Source organism: Panulirus ornatus, chromosome 44 (assembly GCF_036320965.1).
Source record: "Panulirus ornatus isolate Po-2019 chromosome 44, ASM3632096v1, whole genome shotgun sequence".
Taxonomy (NCBI): domain Eukaryota; kingdom Metazoa; phylum Arthropoda; class Malacostraca; order Decapoda; family Palinuridae; genus Panulirus; species Panulirus ornatus.
In genome coordinates, this window is record NC_092267.1 from 9416221 (window position 1) to 9437032 (window position 20812).

The 20812-nt window shown below is 37.7% G+C and overlaps 1 protein-coding gene across 2 annotated transcripts in view; it reads left to right on the forward strand.

Annotated features, from left to right (window-relative positions):
- Window positions 1-11968, forward strand: part of LOC139762723 (uncharacterized) — a 239567-nt gene extending 227599 nt beyond the window's left edge. For both annotated transcript variants that reach the window (XM_071687754.1, XM_071687753.1), the window contains 3 exons: window positions 1886-2013; window positions 4676-7574; window positions 10556-11968. In XM_071687754.1, coding sequence (XP_071543855.1) covers window positions 1886-2013; window positions 4676-7574; window positions 10556-10857 — 3329 coding nt within the window. In that variant the 3' untranslated portion in view covers window positions 10858-11968. The remainder of the gene's footprint in view (window positions 1-1885; window positions 2014-4675; window positions 7575-10555) is intronic.
- Window positions 11969-20812: the final 8844 nt, after the last annotated feature.

Here is a 20812-nt window from a genome sequence, read left to right on the forward strand (position 1 = left end):
TTATTTAATGTAGCATTACGTATTACGAAGTGGATTGAAGGCTAGCAGATTAAAAATCCTTTGATTTCATCCAGAAATCAACACATTTTGACAGTTTGCTTAAACATATAATTTTCTCAATTGGTTAACCTTAGTATTTGGCAGCCACCCTTGCGTGTGTGTGTGTGTGTATATATATATATATATATATATATATATATATATATATATATATATATATATATAAACAAGGTGTTCAAATTTTCTTTAAAATGGGAAAACCTTAACGTAAATGGCCTGGAATTCCATTAAGATGGTGTCCCAGGGGTGTACAACCCCTTCCCTTTACATTACCAATAAATAGATAACATATTAGAGCCAACACGACATAAAATATTGTTTAAGGTAGTTTATTGCCCAAACAGGTTTTGTCAACACGAGGATATTTGCTCATGACGTTTAACTACCTGTCATTTTGAAGTTTACTTTGTGCTTCATAAAATCTACAGGTTTTCTTCTGGGTGTTAGGAACAAAATTGTCAGGACCATGTGTGTGTGCCTTCAGCCTTTTCAGTTTACTCTTAACATGTTTCAATTAGCGGCAGTGATGGAAATTTCTCAATTGCCAGTTGGTAATTATTAATTCGACTAGTGCCTCTTGTTTTATATTTCCCGGGGCATTTGATTTGATGCTAGAAATGTGAAGAACGCGGAAAAATGTGGCCAAATTAGTAATTATTAGGATGTAATTTTGTATATTAATATCTGAAGGTCAGTGACATTTGTGCCTTTTGGTGCCCTGGTGGTAGGCAGTGGTTTAATGACCATTAATATACCTGTTAACACATGAATTATTGCTCTGATAATGATTCAGACTTGTATTTGGGATGTGCGGGTGCTTACTGTGCTTTGCTCAGCTCAAACTAAATGTTTTAGCCCATTTTGAAGAACAAAATGTTTCATGTAGATTTACTGTGTAGATACAAGTGCACACACACACACACATATATATATATATATATATAATGTGTGTGATGCACAATCACCACTGGCGATGGTGCATATATTTCCCTAACAATAGGAAACTGCAGTAAAGTATTGATTGATTTTTTTTTTTTTTTTTTACATTTATGAATACATACACTGCTGCTCATCAAAACACTCAGATTATGGAAGGATCTTATTCAGCAATGTAATTTATAAAATATGATTTATGGAGCTTCTCATTTTCTGCAGTAAAAAATTATAGTGGTAAGGGATAATCATAATGGGGAGTTGTGTGGTTAAAGTAAAAATTTGAAATGCAGAATACTCATATAACCATCCCCAGCAGTCAAGTTTTATTATAGAAATGTCATGAACAGGTTTTCAATTTTTGACATGTATGAAGCTGTTGTGGGGTTGTCTAGTTTTGCTATAGTGCGACTGGAGTGTTGAAAATTAAGGTAAAAGTCCTGTCATCCCACCCTTACCATCAGTTTTTTTTGTTTTTGTTTTTTCTTAAATGTACCAAATCCTAAATCCTTCTTTGTAATCTTTACTGTATTCTCTAAACACTGTAGTTATACCACTGGAAGACTAAAATTACTATATCTACTGAGTTGAAGTACAGTAATGGGATTTTTTTTTTACCACATTGCCCATCATTTCATGGAGAATTATATCTCGCAGGTTAAAATCACATTGGTTATGGGATTATCTAAAGATTATTTTATATATTAATCTGTTTGCTCCTTATCATGCATTTGGCTTTGCTGCTATCTTGCTTACATGACTAGATTATCTGAAGAGAATTTGTGAATATAATTTGCTTGTGTGCGTGCATCTGTATTGACTACATATTTATTGCATACACAGACTAAGCTTGTTCACAATTTTGTAATTGCCTTTTTTTATTTTCTTGCAGTTGATGCAGCATTGGCCGAACTTGATAGTATTCCTGACGGAGTTTGTGAATCAGGAGAAGTAGAGGAGGAGGAAGAAGAGGAGGAAGAGTGGTCGTATTATCGTATGGAACCACAGACACAACCACAGGTACAGTGCCTCTTCTGTATGTAATATATTAGTGTACATTTCATAGGTTATACTCATACTTAATCGCAGCAATAGCATTAGAATCATTCTCCAGTATGTTCTGGAGGAGACAGAAAATGTCTTTTTTATTATAAAAGATGTCTTGATTAGTGTATAAGTAAAATTCAAAAACCAATGTACAACAAAAGATAAAGCTTAGGGACAAATAATGAAAATGAAATACTACCAGCAGTATTACATACTGTGACGAAACTTGCTTTGCTGGTCATTGCATTAGATTTTTAAACGAAATCAAATTACTTCAGCATGAGTATTGAAGGATGTTATTGTTTTAAAAGACCAAGCTAGGAGAAAAGTTAATTTTTTTAAGGTTTGTAATGACATTTAAGGTTAAGCACGAGCAAAGGTTAAACTTTTTCCCAACTCATTCCCAGTGAAATTAATAATGTCTAGAGGTGGGCAATAATGTTAGTACCAGAATTAAGATTTGTCACAGTGGAGGTTAGAGGCCACAAATTTGTCCATGGAAGGGAGAAGGTTAAGGAGGAAGTTAATAACTATCTTATAATTTTGTCGGATTGATGTCAATTCCCATGGGGTAGCAGTTAAGCATAACTGTCTCTGATGCAGTCATGGACTGCCCAGGGTCGAGCGCATATGTTAGAATCCTGGTTATGGCACTCGATTCAATCATACCAGCTGTTCATCCTCCCCTCGGGGTTGGTCAACAAAATGGGTACTTGGCTTATGCTAGGTACCAGGAAAACACAAAAAAGGCCACATTTGTTCACACTGTCAGTCATGTGTAATGCACTGAAATCGCAGCACCCTATCCATGGTTTACCCCAGATGTTTCACATGCCCTGCTTCAGTCCATTGAGAGCATATGGACTCCAGTATACCTCATCATTTCAATTCACTCTATTCCTTGCATGCCTCTCACCATTCTGTATGTTCAGGCCCCATTCACTCAAAATCCCTTTCGTTTCATCTCCCCACCTCCAATTTATATTACACATATATATAGTTTCCCACATTAATGGGATGGCCTTTATTAGGGCCTCAGCTACCTATGCCATCTCGGCTAACATGAAAAAAATGAATAAAATGAAATTTTAATACAATAAAATTTTCATTGAAAAGAGAAGCTTTTGCTTATTGCATTGTGCATTTAGGTTTTCTCAAATGATGCCAGTAGTGAACTGAAAAGTGAGTTGTGCTTTACATAAGATGCTAGAAAATAATTTCAGAACCTAAGTAAAAGTATAATAACAGTACTGTATTCAATAAAGAAACAGTGATGTAGGACCCAGGTAAAAGTGTAATTACAGTACTGAATCCCATAAAGAAATAGTGATATAGTAAAAAAATTCATCTCTGAATACAAAGGGTCCATATCCATAAATGTCAGAACTGACTGACTTTTTTTCCTAATAAATTTGGCATTAGGTTGCACACGTGGTCCATCCTCATTATCTGGAGAAGTACTTTTAACTCCCAGATTGTCGGGTGTAGTTAGCAAGGCACTGTTTTGTCACCCCTTGAATTTCAATAAAATTTCAATTTTCATTATCTTCAAAAACCTTGAGTTTCAGCATTCAGGGAATTATCATGAGAAAATGGTGGCAGGAGTTTCATACTGAATCTTCAGATGTTTTGAAGTATTGAAAATTTCGGTAGTGTTGTAATGATGGAGGTAGCATTAAATTAGCAGTAGCACTTTTTCATGGGTTGGTGGGTAATCACATTGCATTTGGCAGACCATTACATACCACATAATCTGAGAGCTAAGACAGGTTATGGGTTGGCTGCATTATCTTTTAGTCACAGCTTAACTATGGAACTCTATAGTACCTTTTATCTCTCTCTCCCTCCAGCTATGGCTATCTTCATTTGAAGAACCGGCTTTAGTGTAGACACATTTGCTGTTCTTGCTCCTCCACCCCTTTTCCCCAGAAATGAAACATCAGAGTTTCCCCCATTGTTAAAAGTTGAACCTTTCATTGATAATTAATGATTAATTAGCCCACCTCCCAAGCCATTGTTGTTACTTTACATCCTTTGTCACTGTTTAATTTTTTTTTTTACATTTCTTGCCATTGTGACATGTAACATGGTTACCAGGCCATATTTGGTAGGTGAGCAGTACATGCTTACCTGAGCCTCAGGTTTGTTACGAAACCTAATAAAAATGTATTGAATATTTTGCTAGCATTTGACAAATTATTTATCATATTAGTTTGATTTTAACCATGATTTCTGTTGCATTTTCTATTTATTTTTTTCAATTTTTGGTCTGGATTTTTTTGCATGATGGTTATCAGACAAGATTTGATGAATTATCATGTCACCATCTTTCGCAAGTAAATATGTATTGAATGCAGTTTTTAGGGGTAAAGCAAGTAATGTAGCTTAAGTGTTGCCAGAAATGATTTAGTTATGTGGATGAAATGAATGCTTGTAAGATTCTAGTCTGACTGATCAGGACATTGCAAAGTCTCCATGCAGCTATCCCAGAGGATAGTGTACTCATGTTTTGAGGATATTTCTATAGTCTTTCTTGTTTATTCATGTCTTGTGTGTTTATTAGTTGTCCTCTAATTTACATTACATGGAAGAACCATTTTTGCATTGTGAATATTACAATTGGGTTTCTTTACAGGGTGAAGAAGTATTAGCTCCTAGTGCTGCTGCTGCCTCTGTGCCAGAAAGAGAACTGGTCCCAGAGCAAGTTGATGTAGTACATGACGAAGACATTGTACTGAAAGACCAAAACAAAATCCAGCTTGAAGAACGCCTTGAAGATTACCTTGAAGAGCCCCAGAACCACGTAGAGGATTACCTTAAAGAACATAAAGACCAGTTTGAAGACCAACAAAAGGTAAAACCTCAAGACCACTTTGAAGACCACCACAGGGAACCAAGTCCAAGTCAGTTTGAGGAGCACCGTAAGGGACAGCCTTTCGACCAGCTTGAAGACTTCCGGAGTGAGGGTCAACCTTTCGACCAGTTTGAAGATCACCTTAAGGAAATACCTTTCAGCCCATTCAAAGACATTAAAGCACAGCACGCACAGTTTGATGACTATATCGAGAAAAAGCCACAAGAACACTTTGAAGAGCATATCCAAGAAAAGCCACGTGATCTCTTTGCAGACCATCCTCAAGAAAAACCAAGTGTTCTCTTTGAAGACCATCATAAGGAACAGCCCCAGGACCAATTTGAAGACCGTAAAGAACATCAAGACCAATTTGAGGTCCAACGAAAGGAACAGCTTCAAGACACTCAGAAAGACTTGGGCTTCGACAGTCTTAAAGACCAACCTCACGATCAACTAATGGATAATTATCAGTTCCATCCCCATGAACAATCCTCACCAATGGAAGCTGACCAGCCACCTGCCCTGGATAATGCACCAGACATCCTTCAGACTAGCATGGATAAGGTTTCAGACTTCGAATTTAGCCCTGAAAAGATGTTGATGGAATCATCCATGGATAAACTTCCTGACGTAATGGACAACATGGAACCTTCCAGCCCCCATGGTTCTGGTAGCCCACGTGTTCCAGGTAGCCCTAGGTCTGTGGAAGGTTTTGTCACATCGGTAGAGCTTAATACCCCAGAAGAGAGCTTTGGAACAAACTTTGCTGTTAACCAGTCCCAAGACTTGTTTGTTGGTGCAGTAGACCAACCATCAGGGCCTTTTAGTGTATATGTGAGTTCCTCCCCAGAACCTGCTAGCTTGGATCCATCTGTTCAGGCATCATTGGATCTTGCTAATGTATCGGGTGGAGTAACCAATGGACAGGTTGATGATGAATTCAAAGGAAACCAGGAGGTGGATATGTCACCTGTTGAGATAGTCCATGCTCAGTCCACGGTCGAAGTAGTTGCACCACCTTCTCCAGTTGAGGCGAAGGAACCGGATATGGAATTTATTGTTCCTGACCAAGTTGCAGATTTGCCTACTTCTGCACAGATGAATTTAGATTATAATGAGTCCTCTACACACATGCGTACAGATTTCATGGAGTCTCCTACCCATGTGCATACAGATATTGAGTCATTTGCACAGGTACATAGAGATTTAGAGTCTTCTGAAAGGGTACACACTGATTTCATGGAGTCACATGAAAAGGTACAAACCAATTTCATGGAGTCGCATGAAGAGGTACATACTGATTTCATGGAGTCCCATGAAAAGGCACATACTAATTTCATGGAGTCTTCTGAAAAGGTGCACACCGATTTTAATGAGCATTTTATAGAGGAACGTACAGATTTGAAGGAGTCTTCAGCTCAGCTTGCAGATTTCACTCAGTCTTCAGACATAACGTTTATTCCTGAACCTGTTGTGGAACCTAAGGCAGAAGAACCAGTGCCTGTCTATATTGAAGGAAATACTCCTGTTTCAGAAAATGAGACTGAAGCTCTCGTAGGTTATTCACCAAAGCCAGTTAATGAAAATATTTTCGCAATGGGTCATGTTTCTGAACCCATAGTTACAGAGCGTGATATGGTATCTCCAAAAGTAGATCAGACTCCCCCACCTTCAGAGGTCATACCAATTTCACCCGTCAATGCTGAAGTACCTGCAGCTATCAGCGACAGTAATGTTACACCAATCTCTCCTAAAGAAGTAAAGACCAAAGATGTTTCAGAAGTCGAAGTAAAGGTGCCGAAGTCTCCATTGAAAACTACTAAAACTCCTGCTAAAGGTACCCCAGACAAGAGTTCAGCCAAAACTCCCTTAAAATCTACCACTGCTCGAACAACACCTGGCAAAGCTACTCCAACTAGGACTCCATCAGCTAAGACACCAGTTACTAAGACTGCAGAAAAGAAATCTCCAGCCACTCGGCTTACACCAAAAACTGTACCAGGCAAAGCTGTTGCAGAGAAAACCAGCACTGCTAGATCTGCTGCAACAAAACCCACTACCACAAGACCTGCTCCAGCCAAGCCTTCTGCACCACGGCTTTCTGCACCAAGGCCTTCATCCAGGACTACAACTGCAAAGCCTTCACCAACAACAACACCCTCAAAGACTGCTGAAAAGAAACCTCTAAGGACAGCCACAACACAAAGAGCTAACTTGACTAAACCAAGTACAGCAGGAGGCAAGACAACACCAACGCCACGTTCTACCCCACCTGCTAGGACAACTGTAACAAGAAGGCCAGGCACTGCCCCAAGTAAGGCAACAGATGAGACAGACAGAAGTATAGTAAATGGAACTGCAACAAAGACTGCATCTCGGCCCACTACTGCCCCTCGTACCACTACAGCACGTAAACCATTGACTACATCTGCCAAATCAGCTGCTGAGAAAGAAACTAAAAACACCACAAACCGCATTCTCTCCACCACAGCTAAGCCAGCACCAAAGCCTGCATCAGGAACAACTAGGTCCACTGTAAGTAGAACTTCAGGTACAGCAGCACGCTCAACAACGGTTTCTAATGCCAAGACCTCTTCTAGAATTAGTGAAACTTCTGCTTCCACCACGACCAAGGCTAGAACAACTAGTACAACGAAATCAGCTGCATCAAAAACTACAGGTAAGATAAAGTTTATGCTGTTCAGACATATTGATGTATGTTTTGAAGGTGGGAAGGACTTCATTTTGCTTATGCATATCATATAAGTTTAGTTAAAATTGATGTCCTTTTTTTCCTAATACTTGATCGCCGTTTTCTGCATTAGCGAGGTAGCACAAGGAAACAAATGGAGAGACATCCACTCACATATACATACATGCACCTACACTTAAATATATATATATATATATATATATATATATATATATATATATATATATATATATATGTATTTATTTTATATATTATTCTTTGTCGCTGTTTCCCGCGTCAGCAAGGTAGCGCAAGGAAACGGACAAAAGAATGGCCCAGCCCACCAAAGTACTCATTTATATACATAAATGCCCACACATGCACGTATACATACCTATACATTTCAACGTATACATACACATACACAGACATATACATATGTACACACGTACATATTCATACATGCTACCGTCATCCATTCCCACCGCCACCGTGCCACTCATGAAATGGCACCACACACATACACACTGCATGGGCTCGAGTTAGCGCTAGGAAAAGACAACAAAGGCCACTTTCGTTCACACTCAAGTCTCTAGCTGTCACATGTAATTCACCAAAATCACGGCTCCCTTTCCACATGCTTAATACTTGCTTAATCATTAAAAGTGTACAATTAAGTGATACTTTGATGCCAATGTCTTTTATGTGGTGGCAACTGTGAAACGATTACTTTTTTACAATTACTGTGATGTATGGGTACACATGGGCATTATGCTGTCAGTGTAGTGAATTGAGGTGTGTGGGGCAGTCGAGGTAAACCATGGATTAGTGTGTGGGATCTGCTGTGAATGTTAGGCTGTGGTTTTGTTACATTTTACCTGTGCCAGTTGTTTGATTTCCAGATGCCATCATGTTAGTGTAAAAAGAAATGAAAATAAGTGGGAATGTGTGTGTGTGTGTGTGTATTTTAAGTAACCTTTGAGACTTTGGATAAAAATGGTACTTTGATATCTTTGATAAAAAATCCATATCAAATTATATAAGGTTATGCTGAAATGGTCTGAATGTATAGAGAGATTGACAGATAGGATGTACGTGTTAAAAGTGAAGGAAACAAGAAGGGGAGATAGGATGTACGTGTTAAAAGTGGAGGAAACAAGAAGGGGAGAGACAGGATGTGGAAGTTGAGATTGTGATAGGTTTCAAATGCTTGGGGCCTGAACATTCAAGAGCGTGTAAGACATACATGGGATAGAGAATTGGAGCAATGTGGTATACTGGATATGACCATACTGTTAGTAGTGAACCAGGGCACATGAAGCCATTTGGAGAAACCACAGAAATGTCTGTGGTGCTAGATGTGGATAAGGGATTTTGGCGTCAGTGCATTAAACATGATGCAGCTAGAGACAGATGAGTGAACAAGGCCATAAATTTGTTCTGGGCACTGCTTCACTAATGCAGGAAATGGCAAACATGTAGGAAAAAATATATATGTTTAGAACTACAGCATTGTTTGTGTTCTTTTGTTTGTGATATGAATGAAAATATTTACTTTTCCCATGGGATAGGGTAGAAAGAATACTGCCTACGTATTTCCTGTTCGTCGTATAAGGCAACTTTAAGGGGTGGGAGCGAGGGACTAGAAATCCTCTACTGTTCTTCTTTCCAGAAGTAGAAACAGAGAAGGGGTTCATTTGAGGATTTGCCTTTAAGGCTTGTTTGTCTGTTCTTGACACTACCTTGTTTATTAATGCTGGAAATGGTGAATGTGAAGAAAAAATTATTTTGAAACCCTTATGTTTTTCTCTTCATTTGAACTAGGGGATGATTTATATGCTTGGAAGTCAGTGAAAATATAACATTGAAACTTATAACTGATTACACTTAATTTTTTTTTTTTTTTTTTCGCTGTCTCCCGCGTTTACGAGGTAGCGCAAGGAAACAGACGAAAGAAATGGCCCAACCCACCCCCATACACATGTATATACATACGTCCACACACGCAAATATACATACCTACACAGCTTTCCATGGTTTACCCCAGATGCTTCACATGCCCCGATTCAATCCACTGACAGCACGTCAACCCCGGTATACCACATCGCTCCAATTCACTCTATTCCTTGCCCTCCTTTCACCCTCCTGCATGTTCAGGCCCCGATCACACAAAATCTTTTTCACTCCATCTTTCCACCTCCAATTTGGTCTCCCTCTTCTCCTCGTTCCCTCCACTTCCGACACATATATCCTTCTTGGTCAATCTTTCCTCACTCATTCTCTCCATGTGCCCAAACCATTTCAAAACACCCTCTTCTGATCTCTCAACCACGCTCTTTTTATTTCCACACATCTCTCTTACCCTTACGTTACTTACTCGATCAAACCACCTCACACCACACATTGTCCTCAAACATCTCATTTCCAGCACATCCATCCTCCTGCGCACAACTCTATCCATAGCCCACGCCTCGCAACCATACAACATTGTTGGAACCACTATTCCTTCAAACATACCCATTTTTGCTTTCCGAGATAATGTTCTCGACTTCCACACATTCAAGGCTCCCAGAATTTTCGCCCCCTCCCCCACCCTATGATCCACTTCCGCTACCATGATTCCATCCGCTGCCAGATCCACTCCCAGATATCTAAAACACACAATATTCCAATATTTTGCTAAAGCAAGCAGTGTTTTGGGTGATTATTTTGTCATATGACAAATGTGTTGAAAAAAAATTTGTGTAATATCAGGTAACCATTATTATCAAGTTAACCATTATATGTGAAAAAGAAAAGGCAAGGAAATAGAAGGAAGCCTCTAGTGTAGACTTTGCTAGAAATGTCCATCATCAGGAAGAAATGAATAGTACTTCTCTTACAGTAACACCCCAAGTTAACTTTCCTTTGCCATCTTGTATCATATCTTTCTAGAGTGGTGTTTCCTAATATTTTGCTTGATTTTACAGGTGTTGCAGGAAAGAAGACTGTGGTCAGCAAAACTAAAACTACAACTGCAGGAGCAAAGGTGGATTCAGTTAAAGCAAATAAGTCTGAAGTTATTGGAACCATAGAGCCAGTATTCAATGGAGAAAATAAGATTGCCGACGAGGAAACCAGTGTGGAGGTGATAGAAAAATGTGCAGTAGAGGACATAATGCAAGCCTCTACTGAGAAGATTTTTTCAGAAAGTTCTCTCACCATGACAACTTCTGAACAGGTGGTAACGACGACAGATACTACTGAAGTGATAGTGAATGGAGATCACTGAAATGGTGGTTCTGAAGGAAAATGCACAGACTTTTAAAATGTTATTTTTGTGTTACAACTTTTAACATTTGCATTTTCAGTCTTAGGGTCCAAGAGTGTCCAAGATTACCTAGTTGCAGTTGTGCTAGTCTGATTTCTCCAGTGGCACCTAATAGGCCCATGGTGGGAAACCACGGATATATTTGGATCCTAGCTTGTGTATAGTCACCTTATTGCTAATATTAGCTGATATTCTTGCTTAACTAATTAATGTACATAAAGTACGTGATCATAAAATTGAAGGATTGTCTTGCAAATGATTACTGAGCAATATTGTCTTATTGTTCACAGTTGACTTTCCAGAAAAATTAAATGTTATTGGTTCAAAAGAGAATTTAGTAATTAATCCTGCTTAATTGCATTGGTATCCATAATATTTACAAGCAATGCAGTGCAAGCAGTTCCCAGATGGTGGTAAGAAACTGTAACTGGATAGCGCAGTTAAGTCGAGCAGAAAGAAATACAAGCTTTAAGTTGAAAGTAAATAAAAATTGTAAATAGCTGGCAGAATCTTCCTGTGAGGTGCTAGTTCTCCTGTGTTGCATTCCGGTATTTCCATTGCTTTTGAACTTTTGTACTTGGATCCCTCACCCACCCAGGCTTGTAGTTAACAAGTCCTATAAAGGCACCCGTTTTATATATATATATTATCTTAAAATATACCAGTGTGAAGCTTCGTGACTGTGGTTGGGAACATGGATGTGATCAGTGTGGACAAAAGGCATCAAAAACAAAAAGTTGCAGACATTGAAAGTGCCTTTTTCCAAAACTTCTCCATTCCATATTATTGCTGGATGATGAGTAAGAATTTCTTGTTAATCTTGAATTAATTAAATCATCCTTAGGCATTATTTATTTATTAAACTGTCTCAGTTTTAAACAGATTTTTATTCAAACTAATAATACAAGTAAATTTATTATAATTAAGTTTATTCTCTACATTGTCCAAGAAGAGGATTGTACATTTTGTTAGCTTCCTCTCCTACAATACAATGTCATTAGTTTCGCACAAGCCTGTGTAAAGTGTACTGATTATTGTATTCAAGTAATAAAGGTAAATATATAAAACTAGATCTCTGCTTTAAATGCATTTTTGACCAGAATTAATTTTTTTATAAGAAATGCAGTTTGATAAGCTGTTTTATATAAAACTGCCAGCTTAACTGTAAGCAAGTCTATACTGCTGTAACATTTACTGTGAAGAAATGGAAAGTGTATTATATATAACAAAAGCAAGCATGCTCGTCTTAACCTCATGACTAATACAAATGACTAGTTGCATTATTTTAAAAGTGAAGGTGAAATTGACTATAAGTTGCTTTAACCTGAAATATTGAAAATTTTTCCAAGGGCTCAGATGTGGCAAATTATATACAGCAAATTAGAAGTGCTAATGTTATTGCATGGTAGGTGGTAGTTGGAATGCAGCCAACAACGAGGGAGGTATATGTTACCAGTACTACCTACCTGGATATAAGTGTTAGTGACATGTAGTAAACCAGCACTAAAGTGGTGGTCAAGCTGCACTGTCTTGTCTTTCTGCCTTGCCCACATGTGGACTACTGGCATTCCATCCACGAACATCCAATCTCTCCTTGTCACAAATAATGCTTTAAAGGATCATTTCTTAGTAACTTGATTTTCCTGTGGTAAGCAACACTACTAAACTTCACCCTCACTCTCTAAAAGGTACTGATCAGACATCCTAACAGCTGCCTCTATCGGCACATTTACATCCAAAAGTTTCTTTTACATGCCTATCAACTATCTTGTCGAATCTCTCCTACTCAAGTATGTATCCTTGTGTATTATCCTTTTTAAACCAAGTATTCCCAATCTTTTTTTTTTTTTTAGCACACAACACCATAAGCTCTTCATTTCCATTCATAGCAATGAATACCCCACGTGCCCCAATTATACCCTCAAATGTCACATTTGCATTTAAATTACTTGTAACTAATACCTGGTATTACCCAAAATTGCTGACATGCTCATTCTGATGCTCCCAAATCATTTACCTCGTTATCTTTCTTATGGCTAGGTTCGTAAGCACCATTGATCACCCATCTCTCTACATCCACTTTCAATATTTGCTGATACCCAAGTGCAATTGTGTAACAATCACATTGTCAGGGGAGATACAAAAATGAAGTAGAAAACTTAAAACAGTCGGTGCATGTATAATGGCCCATCCACTCGTGTACACACGCACACACACAGACGCACATATACATATTAACATTAAACATAATCAGTTTCCCATGTCAGTAAGGTAGCGCCAGGAAACGGACAAAGAATGGCCCATCCACTCTTATATACAATATACATAATTATCTCTGGGGATTGGGGAGAAAGAATACTTCCCACGTATACCCTGCGTGCTGTAAAGGGAGGAAGTGGGTGGCTGGTAATCTTCTCTTCCAGTTTTTACTTTTCCTAAAGAAGGAACAGAGAAAAGCCAAACAAGGATTTTCCCTCTTAGGCTCATTCCTCTTCTTAATGCTACCTCGCTAATATGGGAAGTGGCAAATATGTATGAAGTGGCAAATATGTATGAAAATATACATGTAGATATGTATTGCACATACATTGATATACACTTACATATTCATACTTTCATGCCTTCATCCATTCCTGGGGCTACCTGGCCCCACAGGAAACGGCATCACTACCCCCTGCTTCAGCGAGGTAGCACCAGAAAAATGGATAAAAAAGGCCACATTCATTCACATTGTTCTTAACGCTACCTCACTAACGTCGGAAATGGCGCGAAAAAAAAATACTAAAAATTTCTTGTGTCCCATGTAATATTCCCAAACACACCAGTAGTTCTTTGCCAACCATGGGAATTGCATCCCTAGAAGATCCAGTGGTATGCAAAGCCACAGTTGGCGAGGTACTAGACTAATGGGAAATGTGAAGATAGAAGGAGTGATCCTTGAGAGACATGCCTTAAGTCCTCTAACAGATATTTCATGGTTGAAAATGAGTACATTTTTAATGTAAATCATGTTTACATTCTTATGGTTTGCACTGTTGGCTCAACATCAAAATTCCTTGCAACAAACATGGCACTTCACTAAATGTAAGGCAGTCAATATCATCCACTTTTTTCTGCAAACGTATCACTCTCCTTGCCTATTAATTTGGATTTGCATAGAGGGTAGATAATGCATCAGATAAGGACATAAACTTATCCCTGGGGATAGGGGAGAGAGAATATTTCCCACGTACTCCCTGCATGTCATAGAAGGCGACCAAAAGGGGAGTGAGTGAGGAGTTGGAAATGGAAAATATGTATGAAAAAAAAGGGACATATAAACAAGAAAAATCTGGATTTATAACACTCGAGTTTCTAGGTTTCCCACAGTGTAGCAGAGATCAACTAAAACCCTACATCATCTCTTGCTCTGAGTTGCCAAAATGATCCTAGTCACCCAGACTAATTATGTCAAAGACGACAAAATACCATCTTTAACCAAACATATACAAAAATACTTTTAAGACTTAACGTACTAGATGTGATGAGGAACAGCAATACAGATTTACAGCTGGAGCCAATTTTGATACTTGGCTGGTTAAAATCTAAAAATAAAATGGTGATCTAGGTCAAGGTGGGTAAAGATGAGCTTTTATATGAACCAAGTAGTTGCTTCTAATACACAAGGTTCCAAAATTCAAAACGGATTAGCTAAACTGTGGAAGAGGCGGAGGTTTTCAGGAAAAACAATGGCTGTTGAAAAGCTTCATCTTAAGGAAAGTTACCATTATGAAATCAGCCCACTAGGAGGCATAGGTAGTGAAAAATCCTGGGCAATGGATCACTTGCCCAAATGTAACATTTTATTAGCATAATTACAAATTACAAAGGAAAGCATTTTAGGACATCTCTACCTCTTGGAATTACGTTTCTGACAAGTATATACTTGCATGCATTTAAATAAAATCACTTTATGGGTCTTTAAAACTAAGCAATTATAGAGTAGGTGATTAGATTTACTTGGGTTTATGCATTCAACCACTATTCAACAAAAATAAGGTTATGTAAGGATTTAAGTTACTGTACTTTGAGAATAATCTATTATTTATTTCAAAATTAAACCACTTGCTCTAAAGTGTCACCCTTTTTTGTCTTGTACCTTCAGAATGATCAAGTTGTGCAGAAATATACATAAATTGGATGAAGAATAATAATCCAGTTTTAAAACTTTACTTCTAATATAAACATTACTTGGTGAAACTTTTTCCTGAACATATATGGATGTCAATAAGTACTATTTACGTCGATTTTCTACATTTAGAAATAATGAGTTACACCAGCAACAACTTTTATGGTATAGAGGTTAGGTTTCTTGGAATGATGATGTCTTTCTGTTTGCTTCCTTGGAATGATATCTTTTCATATCTATCTGTAGTTTTGCAAAAGAAACAATGTAAAACATAGAAACTTAACCTAACCTAAGCAATCATTCTGCTAACTGTAACATGTCTATTGACATGATTCGGATTGACTGATGGTAGAAATATAAAATATTGCACAATAGCATAGAAGGTAAAATTCCTGCTTTGGGGCACATCATATCTAGGTTTGGAATATCATCGATTTTATTTTGCAATGACAGATCAATGTGTGGAAAAAGCATTGGTTCATAATGTCTTAGTCTGCAATGAGGTAAGTCTTCTGCAGAGAAAGCTATGAAGATCAAAAAGTGGAACTCAGTAAAGAAAACATATAAAGCTCCACTGGAAATCAAAAGAACCTAAAAACCTTCAACAAATTCACTTCACTTCTTCTATGAGCCATAACTTATCTTAGTTTTCAGGATTTTGTTCAAAATATACTAACAATAATGCTGTTTCCCACACCTCTCCATATGGTTCATTATGCTCGATAAACTTATTTGCCCACTGGCCATATAATGAAGAAGGTCCTCGTTAAGTGGCTGACAGCACCGAAAGAACAATGTTTAACAAAAAGGCAAGGCACAAACCATGATATTAATATATTTCAACTATGCCACTGAAAATTAAGGTACAGTAAATCTTAGCTGTTTAAGAAAGTCAGGTTTGGTTGATTTCTACATCACACTATTTTTACATTAATCAACCACATAATTTCCCTGATAACCAGAGCCTTCCCCATGTAAGATTTTTAAAAAAGGTCTAAATCATGCACTGCAAATACTACTTTATTCCTCAACCAGTGTAAATGCAAAGCATAATTAAGGATCTTTCAGATGTAGTTTTGAAGTGTACCTTATCTGTGATTTCATTACAACCAAGATATGAGTCAATGAGTGTTAGATTTCCTTCATCATGCTATAGAAAACAACAAGAAATCACCAGAGGCCTCTACAATTTCCTACTACCTTATCAACTGCGGAATCTTATAAAACATCTCATCGAATAGTACAAGTCACTGAAGAGAAAAAAATGTATATGATGGTGGCATATAGGGAATTATGCCATCCCCACATTTTACCAGATATCAATGCCCAACTACTAACGACTTGTGATGTATAAGATATCCACAAGTTCCAGTAATCCATGAGAAAATCAACTATATTCCACAATTAACAAAGGTGCAGGGGTACAGTAAAATACTACCGAAATTCCTGGCACCTAACACTCCTACCATTATGTGTCTATTTAGTATGGCTTGATATGGAACGCTCAGGCTCCAGCGCTTAGGTTCCAATCCTGGTTGCGGCAGTCGCCCCACAGACGACCCAGCTGTTCATCCACCCTTAGAGGTTGGTCGATGGGGGAGGGAGAGCTGGAAAACCTCCCCTCCCTTTTTTTAATTTTCCAAAGGAAGGAACAGAAAAGGGGGTCAAGTGAGGATATTCTCCCTAAAGCTCAGTCCTCTGTTCTTAATGCTCTATGGGTAACTCGGGAAATATATATATATATATATATATATATATATATATATATATATATATATATATATATATATATATATATATCGTTAAAGAGATGGCCTTGATTGGGGCCTCAGATACCCGTGCCGTCTCAGCTAACACAATAAAAATATATTGGCATCAATATAAACAAAATACACTTCCTATGACACTATTCTCTAGTTACTGCTAGTATGAAAGTCATAATTTCAACCACCCTTAATTATTATCCTCAGAAATAAAGGTTGGCTCACCTCCCCAACAGAAGAAAATAAGTTATTGATATATTCTACAAATGGCTAAATTCGTCCAATGTCTCCTAAGTACATTAATTCAAGGTCCTGGGAGTCTTCTATACATGAAAAATACAACTTCTGGGAATATCTTTGTTATGTATCTCAAGTTTTACCCACATATTACTAATCCTTTATTTTAGGTATCGTCATAGAAAATGGTCAGAAGGTTTGGCCGTCAAAGAAAACTGTAAAGATGTTTTGATGGCAATTCAAATCACCTAATTGGTGATTTCTGTTGTTTTAATTATCATTATCTGAGTGTAATATATCTTTATTAACGCTTACAACTGTAAAGGATCTGATACACACTTATATATATATATATATATATATATATATATATATATATATATATATATATATATATATATATATATATATATATCTAACGACTACTGGAGAACAGTGTAAGAAGTAGTTAGAGTGAACATAGTTAGGTCATGAGTGTTGAGTTATAATGGAGAAGTTAGACGCGGGAAAAAACATAATGACGGATGGAAAATGATGATTTTGGCCCCAGTGGAACCCCTATGTGTGGAGGACGTCTATCTCGCATCAATTATCTTTTCGTAAAGTTGGCAGGGGTTTATGTAGAGGCTAACAATGGGGTAAAATAACTTAAAATGATCAGTCGAGACAGTAAATAAAACATTCCTATTACTTTCGTTCAAGTTTAGCCAATATTAAACGAACACGAGACAGGTGAAGGCCAACTCGCTCATTTTTCTGCCATTAGGAAAGTGAGCGACAAGCGGACGGCCGAGGAAAAAAAATAAAAAACATTTATTTAGCTCTTGTTCGGAACATAATTATATATATATATATCTATATGAACACGGAATATATCTTAAGACGGGAGATCATTTACTTATAAAGTCTAGAAATGCCTATTGTCCTTCGATCATCATGGATTTCATTGAGTGACACCATGCGTTTCTGCTGTCGTACCCGGGTTAGGTTTGGTAGGTGAGTTCAGATGTCTACCTGATATTCAGGGATCAAATGATTGCAACTATGATCTAATGCACACATGGTTAGGGTCTGAAATCTTCATAGTAATCTGAATTCTCTATTCACCTTCCATAAGAATTAAATCATTGCGTTTTAAAATGGAGTAAATGTTTTGAAAACCGTGAAATTTCACTAATAATACAACTCATAAGACATCTAAAGCGTTCAAATAATTCGATTATTTTATGTTATACATACTAGAGTCTTTAATTACTTTTAAACCACTGGTTTAAACTTGTAGCTCCATATTTTCCACCTCCATTATAACCCAGCCACGAGTGATTTAGTGAACATTAACAGATCGGTTTGAAAGGTGACAGAGGGAAGTCATACACTCTGAAATCATTCTTTACAGTGGCTAGAACGATTCTATAAGAGGAGAATATGGATCATAATTCTCCAAAGTGCGTGTCTGAACATTGAAATATTAAACTGTGGATTTCATATTGACTTACAGCCGTTGTTTACAAACACTACACGGGAAACATGGAGCCCACCAAGTTTTACACCCAACCTGTGTTTTAACTCCTACTTCAGGTGAGTCTAGAGTAGACTGAGAGTACTGTATAGTTAAATTGATCAGTAGGAAACGTCCAAAGTCGAAATCAAATCTCGCAAGTGTATTTCTGGGAATAGAAAATGGAATCCTGCAGGTCCACTAGGCCGTTAAGGTCGACCAACGCATTTTTCCCCATATTACACCAAAATGTTTAGCTTCTGTCGTCTTAGAAACATCTAGAATCGTTGAGAGTAAAGTGGTCTTGATGGTTAAGGGCGGGCGACACGGTTGTCGTTTTCTCCACGTGACCATTGGGGTTTGTGTACCTCCGCGTTGTAGGTCCCCCACAATGGCGTCCGCACTTCGGTCCAGCAATTTGTACTGGCCATCATCTCTCCTGGTCAGAGGCTCCTATCCAGAAATTGAAGTTTGTGAGACCTTCAGATAATGCCATATATTTTAATTAAAACACGTCGTATCATTTCTGGTTATATAAAACGGAACTAATGATTTGTCTGTAGTTTTAACGTAAGATATAAGGTAGTCAACTATTTCGTCGGTGTGTATTTAACCATTAGGGAACTACCCGTCGAAACTTTGGTAATTGTTAGGTAGTATTTCGTAGCGCAACTACTGAAATAGTGGAATGGGGAGTTTAGAAGGTTGTTAGTATCATGAAACCATCATGTGTTTGCCTAGTTCTCCTACTTTGACTACATACCCAATTCCATGACGTCCTTCCATCGCCATACTACGAGGGACAGACTGTAGGGCGGCACAATTGGTAGATTATCCTGTACATACATTCTTCGTCCGTTTCCTGGCGCTACCTCGCACAAGCGGGAAACAGCGATTAAGTATGATAGATAGACATGAATACGTACATCCCTGCCCTCATCTGTGTCTATTAGGAATTTAGGTTAGTGTTGTGTCCTCAAACTGACAGGTCTGACATATGGCTACCCCATAATTCAACTTGTAATATTTATGTGTGAAATTTGCGTACGTGTTAGTTCACTGTTCTTCAGTTAATTATGAAGATTTCTTAAGAACATTAATTTTTAAACTTGGTAATTACGGGCATTTGACTTAGGCACACATACTGTTGATTCTTAAGTGTTAAGTTAGGCCAAGAATCATATTTTTTTCCTGTAAGTTTGCTAACCGTTGCACAGTAACCAATGACACCAGATGTTGATTTCGATATGTACAAGTTTATGATCATTAGGATGGTAAACAACCGTCACTGATCACGTGACACACAGGAAAGAATCAACCAATAGGAATGTGGGTATAATGGGGGTCCCCAACTTTACCGTGTAGTTCATGTATTGCACACCAGTGTTACAAGTGAATGATATCCTGTAGTAACGTAAGTGACGATACTGCGTATTACGTAGTATGGCCGTTACGTGACAGGCGTTAGTGTGTTACAAGGGGAATACCGTTATATGACTGTGTTACAGTGGGTGACATCAGTTTATAACGGCAGTTTAACTCTACTGTTGCCGCTTTCTTGCTGGCTGCAAAGAAACACTTATTAGTTAGGTTTAATTACTGGTTAATGACTCGTTAGTGTGATCAACTCATTTATCAGTAAAGATAAATTTGGACACACGATTGCCATACGTGTGTGTGTAATGTAAAAGAACCGCATATTATACGCTTGTTAATGATGTTAAATGACAAGACCCCAGCACTACTTGCTTATTAATGAAGTGTAATGACAGACCCCAGGCCCTGTATGCGTTACCAGTATGTTGGCTAATGTGATATACATAGTTTTGTATGTTTTGGACGCGACCCAGTACGTTACTGAAGGAGGGGGTGTTTAGAAATTAGACAGATAGTAAAAATAGATGTATGATGATTTTGGAGTATATCTAAGTGATGAATTTGTATGTGTATTGTATAGTAATGAAAAATATGGAGAGCAGGTTTTGTTATGAATGAATAGGTTTTGAGGCCTGTTGCTTTCAAATATAATATGAATATAACCAGTGATTACGGCTCTTAATGGCGAAATTGAGACTATAATAGACTTGATTTTATGATGGGAGCATTTCAAAGCTCAAGCAGAATTTTGTAGCAATATTATAATAGTTGCTAGAAAAAAAGAGACGAAGATAATTTCTGTTCTAAACTAGGCTATGGTATTTATGGTTACATGTAGGAGGATATGAGGAGTGGGAGTGATTACCAGTGTCA